The following is a 19855-nucleotide window of genomic DNA, read 5'->3' on the forward strand; positions in this document are numbered from 1 at the left end:
GACAACAGGACAATCTGGCAATGCCAGAGGGCTGGTCTGACAGGTCAGTGTGAGGGCTGTTTTTTGTGGCTGGTTGGGGGGGCTCTTTTATGGTCTAGTGGGCCGGATTTAACTGTTGATTTACCAGAAATTACCACAAAGATTTCCTGCAGCAATTACAAATGAATGTAGTTCTTGAAACATTGCAAAACCCTTATAAAGCATGCATTTACAAGTTCAAACCTGGCTTTGCAAATGCAGGGCACTTTATTAACCATCTGATTTGCTAATAAGTGTCATTAGGTCGAGCGTAAGCATTCGACCTCTTGTATACTTTCACACACTCCAAGCCCCTCAGCCATGCCCGCGCCAGAACTCACTTCTGTTCTAGTACTGGGTGCCACTCCATGTGTGCACCTCAGTTCACACACACAAGCCCCACAGCCATGCCCACGCAAGAACCCCACACACGCTGTCTGCCAGAGCACCTAAGTTCTTACTGTCGGTACACACTGCTGTTCCAGTACTGTGTGCCACTCCATCAGTGCACCTCAGTTCAAAAACACAAGCCCCACAGCCATGCCCGCGCAAGAACCCCCACACACGCTGTCTGCCAGAGCACCTAAGTTCTTACTGTCGGTACACACTGCTGTTCCAGTACTGTGCCCTCAGGCGCAGCTCCATCAGTGCACCTCAGTTCACACATTTCAAGGCCCTCAGCCATGCCAATGCCAGAACTCCACACACGCTGTCTGTCAGAGCACCTCAGTTCTTACAGTCAAGTAAACTCTGCTATTCCAGTAATGGGACCTCGGGCACAGCTCCATCTGTGCACCTCAGTTCTACCCTGCTGAGGGCACCTCATTTCTTACACTGGGACCGTGCTCACATACAGTTCAGTTACAGCAGCTCAATTCTAATATTCAGTCCCACTGCCAAGTCGATACTGGACCCCAAAGAGCAAAACACAGCTCAGCCAGTGCACCTCAAGCCTAACATCCAACACAACTGTTGATGGGAACCACCACAGCTCCACCAGAATCTATCATTTCTAACATTCAGTGGATGTTTCTTCTCAGTACTAAGGCTCACACACACGCCCCTCACTTATGTGGTTGAGAGGCAAAGCCACCCCAATGCTGGGCCCCATTGGCAGCGTCACCAGGGCACCTCCAGGTTAACATTCTCCAACAGTGGCATGCCAATACTAGGTTCCACACATAGCTTCATTAACATACCTCACTTCTGACCTTGTGTGCCTGTTACTATTCCAGTACTGCAGCCTGCATACAACTCTGTCAGTGCACCTCAACCCTAACCTGCAGCGCCCCATTATCCCACTACCAGGAATTACACAGCGCTCGTTTTTTCATTCCTCACCCGCTGTCTTTCTGTTATTCCAGCACTGGGCTGGGACACAGCTCTGTCTATACCCCCAATCCTTTGCTGTATTGGGGTTCACATATAACTTTGTAATGCACCCCCTGCTGTTCTGCAGTGCCCCCTGCTGTTCCACACTCTGACTTCTGCTGGAGGACATGGGAGAGCCAATTAAATCTAGTCTTTTTTGGAAGGGTCTGTTTCACCTATTTCACTGTTATTTTTCTTTACTCTGTTTACGCTCAATGTTTTCTTTCTCCCCCACTTTCCTCTTTCCAGCTCTCAAAATTCACATGTTAACAGTTTTGCTCTTTTTTTTCAACTGTTAATTTCTACTTGTCTCCCTTTTTTTATTTCCCTCTTCCTACCTCCTCTTTCAAACTTGCCAAAACACGGTTATTTCTTTCCTTGTTTTGTTCCTCTCTTTTTTCTTCATCAGGCGTTCATTCTTTCACTATTGTTTTTTAATCCCTTCATTCTTTCTTTGTCTTTTTCATTTGCTCTTTTCTTTGACTCGGTATGCGTCCTTTCACTTTTTTTTTTAGATCTTTCTTCCTTCCTTTCTCTGGTTTTTTTTATATCTTTATCTGTCAATTGATGTTTTACTATAAATCCCTCTTTTTCTTGTCTGTATGTGGAAGCCACAAGTTTCTTGTCAGGACCCTAAGTGTCAAAATGGTTTTCCCATTCTGTGTCTGTGGGAAATGTGCCAGTACATACATGCCCTGGTTCTTTCACTGATTGTTTCTCTCACCATCTCTCTTTTTTTCCTCTAATGTTCATTCTTCTCTTTCTTTTCACACTTATTTCATTAGTTTTTCCTCCTTATCTTTCATTTGTTAGCTTCTTTCCCTTTTTTCTTTTGTCTCACTCGCTTGCACTATTTCTTCTCTTAGCTGTGTTTTCATTTTCTCGTACTTTCTTTTCCTTCTTTCTTTTATTTCTTTGCAACCCCTTCTCTTTTTTCCTTTTGTCTGTTATTCCTTTTGCTTCTCTTTTTCTGCCCCATCCCCTTTCTTGCCTGAGGCCTTGTTATCAATGGAACACCGGTGCAGTGGCAGCAGGGCCCAGAGACCTACGGACCTCACTCAACTCTAATTACTGCTCTATTTTCCTAACAAAATTGCAGTCAACCATTTTCCTTTCTAACTCCAGGGCCCATGACACTGTTACTACGCCATTCGTCTTCTCCATCTTTACTCCCGACTCCCTCTTTCCTTTCACCCGCTAATTCGTCCCAAATGATTTTGTTGCTATGGTGTTTTGAGCAGTACACTCCAATGCCAAAACTATATTTCTGATAAAGGTTTATATGATAATTGTATATGTTTTAAGATAGAGGAAGAAGGTAAATGGAAGTGTTTTAGTTAAATGCCGGGCCACTGGAATTATATGACAGGAAAAGATGACATTATGAGGCAGGGTTGACCAGTTTATGTGGCAAGAAAAGTCCAGTTATGAATTTACAGTGCCAATAGCTCTAGCTCAAGAAAATGCAAGACCTATTGCCTTGCAAATGCTTGCTTTTATTTTGGTGCCGGGGCCTATTTTCTGCCTGAGTCCAACCCCGTACACGTACATCGTAACGAAGTTGCACAAAAATTACTCATTTCATCCACATAGATGGCAATGAACACTAGGACTCTCTCAAACTCCCCCGGGGGGCTGCATTCATCTGTTTTTGTGTCCTACCTATTTAACCTTTCGGTTTCCACTTCAAATTCTCGGATTTTGCTTTCAGAAATCGCTGAGCCATGGGAGTAGAGCGTCTGAAAGATTTCCTGGATGTTGGAACAGTCTTGCAAGGAGTGGGCCAAGTGCTCTGCAACGCTGCTGGACACCTGCAAGGGGAGCGGGAGAGAGATATTTATCCTTGGCTGAATGTACTGCACAGTGCCTCACATACGCCAATAAAAACAACATTAAAGAGAGTGGCACCCATCCACATACACGTCATCCCCCTATTGCCTGCAGTGTCCTTTCTTTGTATTTATTTTAGAGTTTTCTTGCAAGCGAAGTAGGCCACTGTGGTACACTGCACAAAGTTACCGTGGATATACAGAGTTTGCTCCATTTTTATTCTGTTTTTTAGATTTCCTTAGTAAAAGACAAGTTAAAATACGTTTCCTATTGACACATCTCTGTAATCACGTGTATTAGTTAATAAAAATACATATACATTACGCCAATTAGACGGGGGTAATTCATTGCAGCTTTAAAAAACGTTCTCATTTGCTATTTTTCTACCACATTACACCTTTCCTTTACCGAGTGCATACAGAGAATTCACTGATTCAGCCTACTCCAATTCGTCCCTTTACAACATATTTTACCAGGGCTGGCTTTATCGGCGGCTACACGATCAAATCATAATGTCCATGAAGCACGGAAGAATAGCATCACCCCGCACTATGCTACCCTTAGGCTGCCGGCAGTTCCTGGGAGAACAATGAATTTTAACACAGGCTACGGCAGATCCTAGTTGAAACTAGTGTGCAAAAATACTGTCCCCTTTCCAATTGTCATATAAGGACAACTGGAAAGCCTTAAAAACAATTTATATGGCCGTGCACGGGAAAATTCTTGAGTACGTGGTTCAATTCTGTGATATAAGACTGTGTACATTTTGAACAAAAAATCTACACCAGGGGCCTCTTGCCTCCCCAGGCAGGCTACAAGAAAAATCATTAGGCCTTGTTGGTCATACATAACAACTGCAATGTTTAGTAAACTTTTTAAAGTTGATTTATGAAGTTAGGGTTTTTGTACAAATCTACAACTCTCAGACAGCAGCCTCTGATCACTTACGGCCAGATACATTGGTATGACAATTGATTCACAAGAGCATTAACCATGTATGTTGCGGCAACTTGAGGACCCCATTGGGTTTAAATGAGTTAGGCTGGACCGAAAGAAAGAGGTGCCGCATTGCAGGACCCTGTCACTACACCCGTGCTGCAGGGAGATTTCGTCTACTGGATCAATGACTGGGAGAGGGTGACTGCTGCCGTGCAGAAAAATAGATCATTCAACTGCGTAAATTGATATATTTACCTACTACTGTTAAAAGGGTGCATCCTTCATTAACAATGACCTAAAAAGTTTTGCTATGGATGTGCTCTTGCAAATTACCTGTAAGACATCTTAATTGACAGTCTGCCATCAAGAAACTGGCCATACTTCGCTACAAGCTTGGATGATTAAAATCTAGTGATTATTTTAATATCCTCAAAGGGACTCACGCCAGCTTCAGGGTGCCAGACGGTTTTCCGTTCACATATTATATGACCACACCACAGGGATGCTAACCTCTCTTAACGTGCCACATCGGGTCAGGATAAGTCACCAAGTTAGTGACGTGTAAGTGATATGCGTGGCACATCCAAACGCTTCGAATGGGTTAAACCTTGGAAGAAAAACACGACGAGGCTATAAAGTAAGGCACAGGTGAAACTATTTTCTGCTTTGCAAAACAATAACTAATGATGCTGCGTTGTTTTCAACCCTGACACAGATATTTATTAGGTCCGGGTTTTTTCCATTAGTATTGTAAGCAACTCCCAGTTTGTTTGCTATCTGTGTATAAATAAGTCTTCTTCCCGCCCTACATGTGGCATCCATAGTGAGCCTTGGCATTCAGGAGTGACCACTGTTCATCGTCCAGGCTGCTGCTCTTGCTTCAGTGACTGACAGCATTTCCATTAAAAACATAACTCGCAAAAAAACAGTATGTCTTTTTAGTTGAGTAAATACCAAACTGCTGCCACTGAGGCCGAACAAGCTCCCGCCTCCTCGGGTGCCCTCTCCTCTGACATCAATCACTCTAGCAATACACTCTTTTATTACAGCTTAAATCTGCTCTTTGGCTGCTCATCCTTGGCAGGGGATGCTTGGAAAAGTGCCTGCTCCTGTCCTCCTAGGATCAGGATTAAGAAAGCAACATTTCAGCAATGGAGCCTAACACCGCACAGACATAATGCTACGTGAAACCCGCAGAGAACTGCTGCTCATCTGGCTTAGTCAGCCAGCCTCCATCCTGACTCACAGAGAGGGCCCTGCAAGTTCTTGATAAGGTATTCTAGAAAGGCAGGCCCAACGATTAACAGTAGAGCAGAAAAGTGTGAGTTATCAGTTGCAAGATATTCATAGGAGTTGCCAATATTGAGGACCCCAAATCTTTACATCATTACAATATATTAATACATTTTGAGGAACGAGTTTAGAAAACAGTTTTTTTAAATGAATCTCAAATGGCAATTGAAAGTACAATGTTAAAATCTTCTCCAAATACTACCTACATGCGAAAAATATAGACTATTGAGCAAAATATCACACCTACCTCTTCACCCACCTCTATCCCCTCCAGCACCAAATCACCCCATACTCAGGCCCCCATGCCCTCTCCGCTGCCTGCATTCACAATAAACAGGCTATGGAAAGATGTCACACTACTGATAAAATGATGATGAATTTCATTAGGATTTATAGCCTGATGCCAAAAGAAACACTAGACTCAAAATATATATATAACAAGCATTGGCAAAGCCAATCAGACTTGCTTTGCCAACGTTTGGGCGAATAACGCAATCACCTTTGCAAATGCCCGACCAGACATTTTAAAAGTGTAGAAAGCAATGGAAACACTTCCTTATACACTTGCGAGATGACTGCTGAGTTGCAACGTGGATTGCATTGCCACATGTACTGACCCAACGTGGTGAAATAACGAACATTGTGTGACACAATGCGGCGCCAATTTGAAAGTAAAGAAAACAATGTTTTTATTGTTTTTTTATACTTTCAACATGGCTGACCATTGCTATGGCTTTGCCAATGCAGGAGCTTAAAAGCCTCAGCATTGATAAAGTCAATAACGGCTACCACCATGGAGAAGACTGGATAATGCAATGGGACAACATTGAGGGCATCTTATAGGCGAGTATCGGGTATCTGATCGGGTAGAGGATGTTAGGGAAGAGATGGTAATGCTCTGAATATTCTCATCCCAACATCACCTCCTGGTATTTGGCATACTGCCATAGAATATTGGGAGCAAGGTTAGAAGAAGGGAGGTGAGAGATGGGGTGAGTCCAGAAGGATCAAAGGAAAGAGTGAGAGCGCCTTCTCAAAATCAAAACATGTCCTTGGATAGTGCTAAAGGGTAATGTAATTAAAACCAGAAACAGAAAAAAAGTTCCATAGTGTCCAACCCTTTAGCCAATCAAGAGCAAGGGTAAATATGCTATGCTCCAAGGAAGGGACAGACACTGAATAGGGAGGCAAGCCACAAATAAAAAGCAGGGACCTGAGATTGACAAGAAAGTCATCTAATCAAGAGGAAGGATTGATTCTATTTAGTATTGTAAAAACAATGTCAGAGTCTATAGCGTGACCGTAAAAATTTTATTCTGAGAAAACAAAACTACACAACTGATTACAGAATCCATGAGAGTCTCGGACATCTCAATATTCTCTGTAGAGTACAGAAAGGCACCACTCTAACCAAATTCCTACCTCCCCAATTCTTTGACAGCAACCCAAATACTACAGTCTATGCATCTTGAGATTCTCCTTCCTGGATTGTTTCTCTCGAGCACAGCAGCTTACCCAAAGCCACGCTTGTCACAAATGGGTATTCTGGTTATGAATCCAGGCCTTTTCAGTCCAAGGAGGATACTGAACACAACTGCCCTTATCAAGCATCTCATGGACTATGTTTTAGAACCACTGGATGCAAATGTTAGAGACTCAGCAGAGACAAAGGCTAGCTTAACCTTTAGATGTATCCATGCCATTTTCCTTTAAGGAGCCAGTCTCACTTTTAATGTATTGTCTCTTTGTAAAGAGTATGGCTTTCTGATATTAACAGAAATTAGCCAGGTTGCATATTATGATGATGGCCAGGGTAGAGGCTAGCTTTCTGAATGATATAGAATCACATCAACAAATTATAATTAACTCGAATATCAAGAACCCTCACACATCCTTGGGATACATACTCTGAATATGAACTACACTGCTGACATAATTGTCTAGCATACACTCAGAGTTGTCAGCTTATCCTGTTCTCACTTTTAGACAGAAGCAGCCTTTGAAAATGACAACTTAATAACTCTATTGTTGAATATCCCTAAAAAACTGAATTAAATTAAAAAAAATCCAAATGGAGCGGTCCAGGAATAGTAAATCTAAAAGCCTTTGATAGGAAAGCAACATTTGCTTCAGCCACAGAAAGAACTCAAACTGAAGAGTTCCACAAATGGTAACTAGGTTGAATTCTGATCTCTTTCCTGTTGTTAACTGCATACAAATTCATCCTCATGGCAATAAAAATGCAGATCGTTTTGGCACCTACACAAAGATTCAGATTGACTGCTGTGGTTGTTGAATGCTTCTAAAAATTCTATACATCCACCAAATGAGTGCAAAACAAATGCTTCCAAAAATGGTGGCAAAATTAACAAGTTTGAAGGCAACATCGTATCATTCTTAAACACAACCATGAGTTGAGACAGCTACAGTTAGGTATTTAACTAGTCAAACTCAGATTCACCCGTGGAGTCGACCGACGCCACCTGATGACGTGCAGAGGTACTGCTCAACGAAAAATCTCCAGATCCAGACTGATGCCTGGGAAATTCAAAGGTAAGGAATCTGCAACTAGAATATGTCTCTACCAGATATATCGTTACCACAGGTAAGTAAGTTGTACATCTGATAGAGACTTCTAGTTGCAGATTCCTTACCTTTGAATAGATACCCAAGCAATACCATCCCCAGTGGTGGGCTGCGAACCAAGATCACACCAAGAAGTCCTGCAGGACCGAACAGTCAAAGTAGCTGTCCCTGAGGACCTGGCAGTAGTGTTTGGTGAAAGTGTGCAGAGATGCCCACGTTGCTGCCTGACAGATGTCCAGGACTGGAACGCCTGTGATAGCGCTGTGGTAGCAGCAGTAGCTCCAGTGGAGTGGGCACGCAAATCTTCAGAAGGTTGCTTCTTAGCCAGAGCGTGGCACATTTTGATGCATAAAAGCACCCATCTTTAAATGGTCCTCTTCTGCACTGCCTTCCTCTTCTTTGCACCCATATATCCCACAAAGAGTTGATCATCCACCCGGAAGTCTTTGGTACGGTCAAGGTAGAATGCCAATGCGCTTTTTGGGTCCAGACGGTGGAGTCTCTCCTCCTCATGTGAGGGATGTGGGGGTGTATGAAAGGTAGGCAAAGTGATGGACTGTCTGACATGGAAGGGTGTCACTACCTTAGATAGAAAAGAAGCCCTCGTGCGAAGTACCACTTTGTCAGGGTGTATTGCCAGGAAAGGTGGTTTAGATGAGAGAGCCTGGAGCTCACTTACTCTGCGGGCAGAGGTGATGACAACTAAGAAGACCGTTTTAATGGTTAAGAGGCGTAAAGGGCAGTTGTGAAGCGGCTTAAACGGGGCACACAAGGTATGTTAACACTAGGTTCAGTCCCATTGGGGCATGATGAATGGGGTAGGAGGAAAAAGATGTGTGAGGCCTTTAAGAAACCTCCCAACAATGGGAGATTTGAATAAAGAAGGTTGATCTGGTAACCTCAAGAAAGCAGAGATAGCAGTGAGATATCCCTTAAGGGTGCCCAGGGTGGAGCCCTGTTGGGCAAGGGAAGGAATAAAGAGAAGAACCTGAGAAACAGGAGCAGATAGAGGATCGAAAGATTTATCGATGCACCATGCCACAAATTTCTTTCAACGACAGGTGTATACGGCTTTGGTTGAGAGATGCCTGGCTGCCAAGATGACGTTACAGACGTCGGGTGGCAGGTCAAAAGATACCAACTGTCGCCGCTCAATCTCCACGCAAGGAGGCGGAGGGTGGACAGGTTCAGGTGGATGACCCTCCCCTGTTGCTGTGACAGAAGATCCTCCTGAAGAGGCAGTCTGATCGGAGGAGCTATGGCCATACTCAAGAGCTTGGGATACCAGACTCTTCGTGCCCAGAGCGGATCCACCAGGATTACTTGGGCCTGGGTCTTGCCTGATCTTCTTCAGAACTCTGGGCAGAAGTGGTATGGGCGGAAAGGCGTACAGGAGGCCTGAATTCCACTTGTGATGAAAAGTGCCCCAGAGCGAGTACCCCCTTGGAAACTCCAACACGCAAAACAGCTGATATTGCGCATTCTCAACGGAGGTGAACAAGTCTAACCATGGTTCTCCCCACTGAAGGAAGAGACTTTGCGCCACATCCGGATGGAGACGCCATTCATGATCAACCACGCATCGTCCGCTGAAATCGTCTGCCCTGGAATTCAGGGAGCCCGCCAGGTGTTGAACCACCAGGGAAATGCCCTGATGTTTTAGCCAAGTCCAGAGGCGAAGAGCCTCTTGACAAAGGGTCCACGACCCCACTCTGCCTTCTTTGTTGCAGTACCACATGGCAGTGGTGTTGTCTGTAAACACCTGCACTGCTTTCCCTTTGAGAGAGGGAAGAAATGCTTTTAATGCTAGTCGAATCAATCGGAGCTCCAGAAGATTGATATGGAGTCCAGTTTCTGCCCGAGACCAGAGGCCTCTGATCTCCGCCTCTCCCATGTGGCCGCCCCATCCCAGGAGTGACGCATCTGTCACTACTGTAAGATCTGGTTAAGGAAAGGAGAGGGATCTGCCTTTGACCCAATCCTGAGTCGTTAACCACCACTGAAGGTCTCTCGCAATTCCTTTCGAGATTTGGACCTTGTCGGAGAGATTCCCCTAATGTTGCGCCAACTAGAACTTCAGGTCCCACTGCAGAGCCCCCATAAGCCATCTGGCCTTTTGAACTAGCAAGATGCAGGAGGCCATGACGCCCAGACGCCTCAGAGTCATTCTCACCGAAATCCAGGATAGAGGCTTAAATATTGGTATCATAGCCCGAATATCCTGGACTCGCTTTTCAGGAGGATGCACCTGAAACTGAACTGTATCCAGAACAGCTCCAATGAAAGGGAGCACCTGAGAACGAGTCAGTTGTGACTTTGGCACATTGATTGTGAACCCCAGTGAATGCAAAAGGTTCACCGTAGTTTGGAGGTGGGAGACGACTGTCTGGGGCGAGTTCGCTTTGAACAGCCAATCGTTGAGGTAGGGGAAGACTGGAACCCCTAACCTGCGCAGATGAGCTGCCACCACTACCATGACCTGAGGGGCACTAGTAAGGCCAAAAGGGAGCATGGTGAACTGAAAGTGCTCGTGACCTACCACAAATCGTAGGTAATGTCTGTGGGGGGGTAAGACGGGGATGTGGAAGTATGCGTCTTGCAAGTCCAACATTACCGTCCAGTATCCTGGGCCCAGGACTGATAGGACCTGACCCAATGTCAACATTTTGAACTTCTCCTTCTTGAGGAAGAGATTGAGGGGCCGAAGATGTAATATAGGATGAAGAGCCTTGTCCTTTTTCGACAACAGAAAGTAGCCGGAATAACAACCACGGCCTACTTCTGGCAGAGGAACCCTCTCTATAGCTACTTTTGCCAAAAGTGCTTGGACTTCCTTGCGGAGAAGTGCCATATGATCCTCCGATATGCGATTGTATGAAGGTGGCATGGTGAAGGAGATTTCTTGAAGGGGAGGGTGTAGCCCCTTCGGACGATCTGGAGAACCCACTTGTCCGAGGTAATGAACTGCCATTGGGGCAGGTGATGGCGAATCCTGCCACTAACTGGTTCCTTGTGTACCCGCGGACTAGGAAGATTTGGAGGCTGAGGAGGGGACGGGGTGGGGTCCCGCATCTGCGCAGGGGCTGTACAGCATGTGTGGGTCAATGGCCAGGGGGGAAAGAACACAGTTTGGTGCCCCTTCTGTAGCCACGAAAGGGGTGAAAGATGGACTGCTGGGATCCAGGAGCAGGCGTGAGGCCAAGGGACCGGGCCGTGGCTCGGGAATCCTTGAATTGCTGAGTCTGTCTTATCATGTGCCATCAAAGGGCATGTCCATCAGAGATTGCTGGACATCCCCTGAGAAGTCAGATGTTCTCAGCCAGACGTGGCGTCTCAATGCCACCGTCGATGCAACCGATCTGCCCAGAGAGTCGGTCGTATCCAGTCCACATTGAATATGAACTTTTGTGCGTCCCTCCCATCTGTCATGGCTTGGGAGAGGACAGTCTGGGCCTCCTGCGGAACTCCAGGCAGCACTTACGTGACCGTATCCCAGAGAGTATGGGGACAGCGGCCCAAAAGGCATGCAGTGTTCACGGCCTGCAGCGCTAGACTGTTGGAAGAAAACATCTTCTTCCCCAAGTTGTCCAGTCTTTTTGATTCCCTCTCCGGAGGTGTGGCAGGGAATGCACCCGATGAAGATGAAGCCTGGATGACAAGGCCCACAGGCGTGGGGTGTTGGGTGAGGAATTTTGGGTCTGTCGGCGCGGGACGATGGCGGCGGGCAATCGTCCTATTCACAGGAGCCCCTGTGCTGGGTCAAGACCAAGTACCCAAAAGGATGTCTGTCAGTGTCTCATTAAAGGGAAGAAGGGGTTCTGATGTGGAAGACCCTGGCTGAAGCACGTTGGTTAGGATATTAGGCCTAACCTCCACAGTAGGTAGCTAGGGTACAAGACCTCAGCCGCCCTTCTCACCACCATGGATTATGTGGCACCCTCCTCTGTAGCCACAGTAGGGGGAGAGAGCATACCAGTGTCAGGGGAGGTGTCTAGACCACTGGCATCACCCAAATCCTGCACCCAGTCCATTTGGGGGTCAAGCTGGTATTCTAAAGGGTCCAGCGTCCCCTCCAAAGTCTTCCCCGTATCCATATCCATAAGCATAAGGGTCTGGATGAACCCTGGACCCAGGAGAGCCCATAAAGAACCGAATCTGCATTGAGCTACGTCATTCCGGGTCACCAGGTATGAGAATGGGATCAACGTCGATTGTGGGCCCAACCGACATCGGGAGTGTTGTCATCTGACCTGACGTCGGGGAAGGTCACTGTGGCACGACCGGAGTCGGGGCGGATCCGAGATTTGTTCCTAACGACTTCGAACCCGAGGAGGCCCCCACCAACTCACCTGTGCCCGAGGGCACCGAAGATGGGTCGGTCTGCCCAAAAATGAGGCAAATTACCTCATAAAACCGTTTGAGCTGGGCACCGGTGGCTCCGGCTCCCCAGAAGTCAGGGAAGGGGTGAAGTTGAAAAACGCTTGTTCTTCTTTGATTTTTTTTTTTATGACCCGAATGTCCCAATGACTCTGAGGATGAAGAGTGGTGGTGACTCCGCGGTAGGTCTCGAGACCTTCCTCTCTAATGATACCGTCGAGTGTCAGGCCTCAAAGCTTTCGGGTTCATTTCCCGACACTCTGAGCACGACTTTGGGTCGTGATCGCGCTCCAGGTACCAAAGAGACACGAGGTGCAGATCTGTCACCAACATCATTTGGTGACAGGAGTATCAGGGCTTAAAACTGGTTTTGCAGGACATCCCTCTACACATCCACAACCTTGTTAAAAATAGTTTGACAAAAATGTTGTCGTAGTCAAAAAGTGAATGAGGTAGCTCTTCCCCGGATCTGCGCATAGGCTGGCGCAGGAAGAAAATAATTTACGTCAGCGCGCCGGGGTGGTGCCTATATATGACCGTATCACCACCACGGGACCATGATGCCAACGATGCCCGTGGAGTTGACCGACACCACCTGACGTGCGCAGAGGTACTGCTCAAAGAAAAATCTCTGGATCCAGACTGAGGCCTGGGGAATTCAAAGGTAGGGAATCTTCAACTAGAAGTCGCTATCAGATGTATGCATATCGGTGCCCCTCCTCCCTATTTTGTGGAGTCTGTTGTAGTAGGTTCTATGCAGACTTTTACATTGTATTAGCTGCAGTCGAATATGTATGTCCACTTTGCGTGGGTGCATGAGAGCAGCCTCCCAGTCAGAGTCATCTAGGGATCCCAGGTCGTCCTTCCCTTCTCTCGCAAGCATCGCAGTGTGTCAAGCATGTTATTATTCATGGTTTTGTATGTCCATGATATTGCTTTCTCTTCAGGTTTACCCATAAAGAGCCTCCCTTCCAGTGGGGCATATTCCGGGAGGTCCGATATGTCTAGGTGTTCTGCCTGCCAGGTGTGTGTTAATCAGGTGAATTGGTATTGTTGTGTCTTTGAGGGGTGATATTCTACCCATAGGGTGGTGAAGGTCTTTACTGTTCCATATTTTAGGAGGTTCACCAATTTGGAGATGCCTAATGCGTCCCTAATTCTTTCAGATAAGTACCATCCCACAACAGAGTTTCCTGTGTGAGCTTCATGTGTCAACCTATCTTTCTCACTGCTTCACCATGGCTCTATTTTAAGTGGCATGGGCATTAGGAATGACTGTGTCCCTTTCCGACCATACAGAAAATGCAGGTGCGACTTACGCGCAAATTGACTCCTCTCTAAGAGGTATGTTGGATGGTTCCGGGTGCGTGTTCCCAGTTGTTGACCGCTATGAGGTGTGCTGCCCAGTAGTATGCTCTAATATAAGGTGGTGCGCTCCCCTCATTGTAGGGGCTATGCTGAAGTGTTTGCAAGGATATTCTGGGGTGTTTACCACCCCCAAAGGAATGTACGGACCACCCAGTCTATCTTATTAAAGATGTCCTCCGTTCTGGAAAAAATACAATAATTTCGCGAGGAAAATCATTTTGTACATTGCCGCTCTACTGAATAATGTTAAGGGGAGCTTCCCTCATCATTCTGTGTCTTTATGGAGCTCATCCAGGACCCTCAGGACATTGCGTTAACAACTATCGTGGTCAAGAATCACATAAATCTACAGGTAAGTGAAACCTTCCTTATCTATTTGCAGGTTGTCTAGGGGTTCTATCCGCTAGCAGTGGCCCCCAGTTCATAGAGGCTTGACATGGCCCAATTAATCCTATATCCTGAGTAGGACACATATTTCTCGAATGTGGCCAGAATCTGGGGCAGCGTTGTTCTTGGGTGGGTGACATAAAGAAGGACATAATCTGCATACAATTAAATCTTTTCAGCATCCCCCCTTCCCTCATGTAGACAAAAGCCCGAAATATCTGGATGTATGCGTGTAAAACAGGCCAGGCGTTAAATCATGAGAGCGAACAGCAATGGTGAGAGAGGGCACTCTTGGTGTGTGCCTCTTGCAATGGGAAATTCCAAGTTCACCCAGACTGCATCTATCGGATTTGTCTACAGCATTGTGATCCACTCCCTAAACATGGGTCAGAATGTGAACATTTCCAGCATTTCCATCATGAACGGCCAGTGGACCATGTCAAACGCTTTGTGGGCATCTAGAGTTAGCAGTAGATGGGGTTCTTCTCGCTCCCTGATGTCATCAATCCAGGAATGAATCCTACAAAGACTGACCCTCATCGACCTCTTGGGCATAAAGCCCGTCTAGTCCTGGTAAATCAGAGACAATATGACTGCCCCTAAATGTGTGGCAAGTATCTTAGCAAAGATTTTCGTCTCTATATACAAGAGTGAGATTGGACTGTGGGAATTACATTCCATAGGGTGCTTCCCCTCCTTACAAATTACCACTATTGTGGCCCTCTGCAAGTCCCAATGGAGCATTCCTTTCTCTTTGGCTTCTTGAAACATGAAGAGAAGGTAGGGGCATAGAATGTCGGTGTTTTTCTTGAAGAGCTCTACTGAAAGGCCATTTGACCCGGGTGCCCAACCGGATTGCATTACGGCTATAGCTGCCTTGATTTCTGGCAGATCTATTTACTTGTCTAGGGAGTTACTGTCTTCTGCTGACAAGCGTGGCAGAGGTATCCCTTCCAGGTAATTCTCAACTAGGGATGTGTCTGTGGACATGTGCATATGGTAAAGTTCCTTGAAGAACTTTGTAAATTCACTGGTGATCTCAAGGTCAGTACTTTAACTGGTCTCATCGCCCCCCTCAATGGTATGAACCTATTGCTTTCCATTTCACGTTGCCCAGCCAAGCTAGAAGTCTTCCTGCTCTATCCCCCTGCTTTGTATAAGCGGTGTTGCTTTGCCAGGTCTTGGGATTTTGCCTCTTGATGCGCTAATGCATAATACTAATTTCACAGGAGTATGAGTTTGCTCTGGGTGTGTGGGTCCGTCATGGCCCCGAGGTCTATTTCTAAGTCAAGCAATTGTTGTTCCATAATCTCCATGTCTAGCCTTTCTCACTTTTGTTTGTGTGCAATTATATTTTGGGCCCTGTCTCCGAGAACACTCTTCTAGGCCTCCCAAATCATGATCGCAGAGGTCACAGAGTCTTTATTTTTCTTAAAGTATAACTCGGTTTCAACCTTCACTGCCTGAGCTATCTCCTCATCTTCTAACTCATAAGCATTCAGCCTCCAGCAACCCCTCTCTTTATGGGGCCAGGTCCCAATTGCAAGCACAGAGGGGAGTGGTTTGATAGCCCTCTCGCTAAATATTCTGCCTCCTTTATCACTGCCACTTCACCTGCTGGAGCCAGGACATAATCAAGTCTTGAGAAGACTTTGTGGGGCCGGGGAAAGAATGAGAATTGTTTGTCCCCAGGGTGGTGGTATCGCCAGAGGTCAGTCAATCCTAAGGAGGCCACCATGTTGACCAGCGGAATTCCCTGTGTGGAAGTTGCTATGTGTTGTGATCGGTCCTTTGTGGGGCTAACAATATCATTTAAGTCATCCCCTATTAGGTGAAGGGGCGAGTTTGCTTCTAATAGAACCTCATCCACCCTAGCATATGTCTGCTGTTGGGGAGTAAATGCTCACTAAGGTCATCTCTTGCCTACCCCACCTTCCTGGGCCGCTACAAATGAACAGGTGGGACCCCTCCAAATTCTAGTTGTCTGAACTGAGGGGGATCTCCTAATTTGGACCGCTACCCCTCTGGACCCAGCGGTGAATCTTGCATTTGCTATTACAGAATACGCAGCCCCTACCAATAAAGCTACAGTATGGGCCCTTGGAGGAAGACTATGTCCGGCTTACGCTTTTTAATATGTCGCTACCAACCTATGCTTGATTTTATTACTCAGTCCGTTGACGTTCCAGGACAATGCAGTATATCTACTATTCTCACCCATTAGCTATGTGTATCTGAAATCTGCATTGCATGACCGACCTTTCCCTAGTTTGTGGGCACCATCGTGACCTATTATTACAGTGTAGTGTTTGTTGTGCGATCATTGTCTCCATTCCTCTGAGCCCTGTGCGACCGTCAAACCTGTAAACTCCAAACACCCCCTACCCGACCCCCCACGTCCTCTGCAGATTTTGTCATCCCCAACCAAAGAACTGTTCTGCAAAGAGGCTGGAGAGTTCTGTACTCCAACCCCACCAATACAAGATTACCACAACTTGAAACTTGAGCCCTTAGAACACAAAACATCAAAGGGTTGCTTGATGCTTAATGCAGCTAGTGTAGGTGCTGTCTATATGGATCGAGCAGGTGTTGCCGATTTGGGGGGGGGTGTAACTCTTTCTCCTTTAAACCAATTATTTATTGGTGGGTGCTGAAATTTCCTGGTCCGTCAATCCTTCTTCCAGTCAGGCTATAGCTGACACCAGAGGGTGCATTGAGTCAGGGATCTTGGCTTCTTCAATTTTTAATGTGTTGCCTGTTCTTGTTGTTAGTTGGCAAGTCTCTTTGCTTCTCTTAGTGGCTGTCCTTGCGCCCTCATCCGAATCTGAGAATTGTGTGACTGGTTGCGGTGCAGACCTGGTTTTCCACTGTTAGGAGGGCCTGCACTGTCTGTTAGAGTTGTGTTTCCTATTCTGGAGTGTCCGCTGTGACCCGGAGTAGGTATCTCCCCTGTGGGCTGATGGGGAGTCTGCTTTCCTCTTCACCTCACTGCTGGTCAGGCTTGGCATCTCATCAAGCCATTCGCAGACCTCTTCTGGAGTTTGGAAGAAGTGAGACTTTCCTTGGAAGAGTACTTGCAGTTTGGTCGGGAAGAGGCAAATGTATTGTAGTCGGAGAGTGCACAGTTTGGCTTTCACCGTGTCAAAGGTGCGCTGCTCGTGCTGGACTTCCCTTGTATAGTCGGGGAAGTTTTGTATCAATAAATATTCGTAGTGCACCTCCTTCAGTTTCCTGGCTTCAGATAAGATTAAGTCCCAGTCCTGATAGTTTAAAAACCGCACTACCACTGGTCTCTGTGGGGCCCCAAGTAGTGGTTTGTTGCTCAGCGCGCGGTGCGCACGTTCTAACATGAATCAGGATGAGCATCTCTATCTCTTCAGGGAATACCTGGGTAAGCCAGTCTCCCAAGAACTCGACTGTGTTTGGCATTCTGCCCTCTTTGGGAATCCCATATAATGTAAATTGTTTCTCCTTGCCCTGTTTTCTGCATCTTTGAGGTACCACACTACATCCTTATTGGCTGCTAGTACCTTTGTAACCTCTTTTTTGAGGGTGTGTACAGCATCTTCCAGGTCCAATATCCTTGTTTCGGCTGTTGTCACTGTTTCCGCAATGTTTCTCAGGTCTTGTGGGAGGAGAGAGACTTCCCTTCTGATTCTGCCAATCCCACCCTCCAAGGCAAGCTGATTGTACAGCTTGCAGCAGCACAGTGTTGTCCGGAACCATCTGTACAGGTGGCTGCCCATCTTCACCTGCAAATGAGGAGAGCATTCTGGCATACTTGTCTAGTTTTCCCTGCCAGGGGGTGCACTCTTCCTTGTCTTTTGTCATGATTGCTGAGTATGAAGAAGCGCTCATGGGCACTCAGTTGGCACAAGCAGTATTATAGTAGAGTGCCCATTCAAGCCGTTCCTCCCCTTTGTCCAGTTGGGGATACTTGGATGTACAGGTCTGGGCAGCTGGCTCTTACCATCTAGGTCTCCGAGGGATGATCAAGTGTTATGCCTCAGACAACCCGAAGACCACACCTCTGGATCTGTGAGTTATACACTGTCTTAGCTAAGGTATCATTCCTCAAAGAAGGACTTGACATGGTTGGTGTTGCGCGTCGTACGCAACCTAGGCTGAAAGACAATCGCGGCCCACCTGCACATTCGGGTCCCTCTTCAAGAGGAAAGAGTGGTCAACTACGAGCAATCCCACTAGTCCTCCAATATCGTGCTGTGGGCAGCCCTAAATAGTGGTCTCCCATGGGGTGTCTGGTCTAGGATGATGCCTGCACCGTTGCACTGGGCAATGTTGCAGAGGGTTTCTGCAGGCCTTATGCGTACACTCCTGGGATCACTGGCCATACCTGTCTCTTCCCTTCTCACGTGGGGTGCACGTCTCATCATCAGAGCCTTAATGAGGGGTCTCTGAGAACCAGCATTTCCCTTTGCGCCTGTTATTGATGCTCCCCGCTTAAGTCAGGTGTCTCTAGGTGTCCCTCCGGTCCCACGTCAGTCTCATTTTCATTTAGGCGGTCTCTGCGCTGCTCTCAGACAGATGGCTAGCTTTTTCCAAGAACTCTGGGTGATAAGCCATTAGTGATCAGTACTATCAACATGGAAGAGATCCTCATTTTCAGAGATGACATCCTCCATTCTATTCAATCATACTTCAGATTAAGTTGTAACTAGAAAAATATCCTAAACTGGCTGTCAATGAGCTGGTAACATGGGACACAGAGTTACTAAGTCAACAGCAATCATTGGCTCCCTCAGAGTTGTGTAAAAACAGGAATTTTGTTTTTGAAAATGCTTCATTTGATGCTATACCTGAAAAAATAATCACTTCCTAGTGCTGAAGTGAAACAAACCAAGCGAGATTTCTTTGACAAGCACATGCCCCAAGAGGCAAAGTAGTGGGAGAAGGTAAATCAACAAACATATGTGTCTGAGGGTTGAGGCGTTGATGGCACTATGTGTTCAGCTGGAACAGTCAGCCATCTTGGATTTAGTTAACCATACTGTGCAAACAACTATATGGAAGAAATGGTCTGATTCCTGGTTTGGAAAAGAAAGTGACTATAGTCCTTTCTAATTGGCAGAAAACAAATGGTTCATCTAAATGCCTATTTTATAACCCTTTGCAAATATACTCTAGCCAGCCTTTGATCATTAATATCTGTATGCGGACACAAGCTGAGACATTAAGGAAACATGTGTTGCATTTACAGCTGAGCACAGGTGACTGCCAGCTGGTAGCTCAGATGAAAACCAGTAGAAGAAAAATCATAACTAAATTTCTTGTGGACTTTCAGTGCTAGAGGCAGCACCGCAGGGCAACACTCCCAGGGATGAAAACAGAGGATTTCTTGTGGTGGGAATCACTAAGGCACCTAATATCATGATTCATCCCTCACAGTCTGTGGGCCCTGCTCCAACAATCTACACCACAGTCAAGAATCTGGGATTCAATATTTTTTTTGATATGCAAATCTGAGTAGTGATAAAAGTATGAAGCTTTCAACAGCAGTTAAGTAATATCCTGTCCTGCTAGAATTTTCTGGCAATCAATCAGTATCATGACATATTTAAGGCTTGGTTACAGAAAAGCCATATTCCTGAACTGCAAGCCTATGTAGAGTTCTGAAATCAAATGGGTCAGAAAATAGAAGTGACTGCAATCCATAAATGCAAACCCC

General features: G+C 46.2%; 1 protein-coding gene across 2 annotated transcripts in view; it reads right to left on the reverse strand.

Annotated features, from left to right (window-relative positions):
* The window catches only part of MCC (MCC regulator of WNT signaling pathway), a 1218505-nt gene that overhangs the window by 288481 nt on the left and 910169 nt on the right, over positions 1-19855 (reverse strand). For both annotated transcript variants that reach the window (XM_069226494.1, XM_069226495.1), the window contains one exon: positions 3052-3200. In XM_069226494.1, the coding sequence (XP_069082595.1) occupies positions 3052-3200 (149 nt within the window). The remainder of the gene's footprint in view (positions 1-3051; positions 3201-19855) is intronic.

This window comes from Pleurodeles waltl, chromosome 1_1, assembly GCF_031143425.1.
Source record: "Pleurodeles waltl isolate 20211129_DDA chromosome 1_1, aPleWal1.hap1.20221129, whole genome shotgun sequence".
NCBI classification, from domain to species: domain Eukaryota; kingdom Metazoa; phylum Chordata; class Amphibia; order Caudata; family Salamandridae; genus Pleurodeles; species Pleurodeles waltl.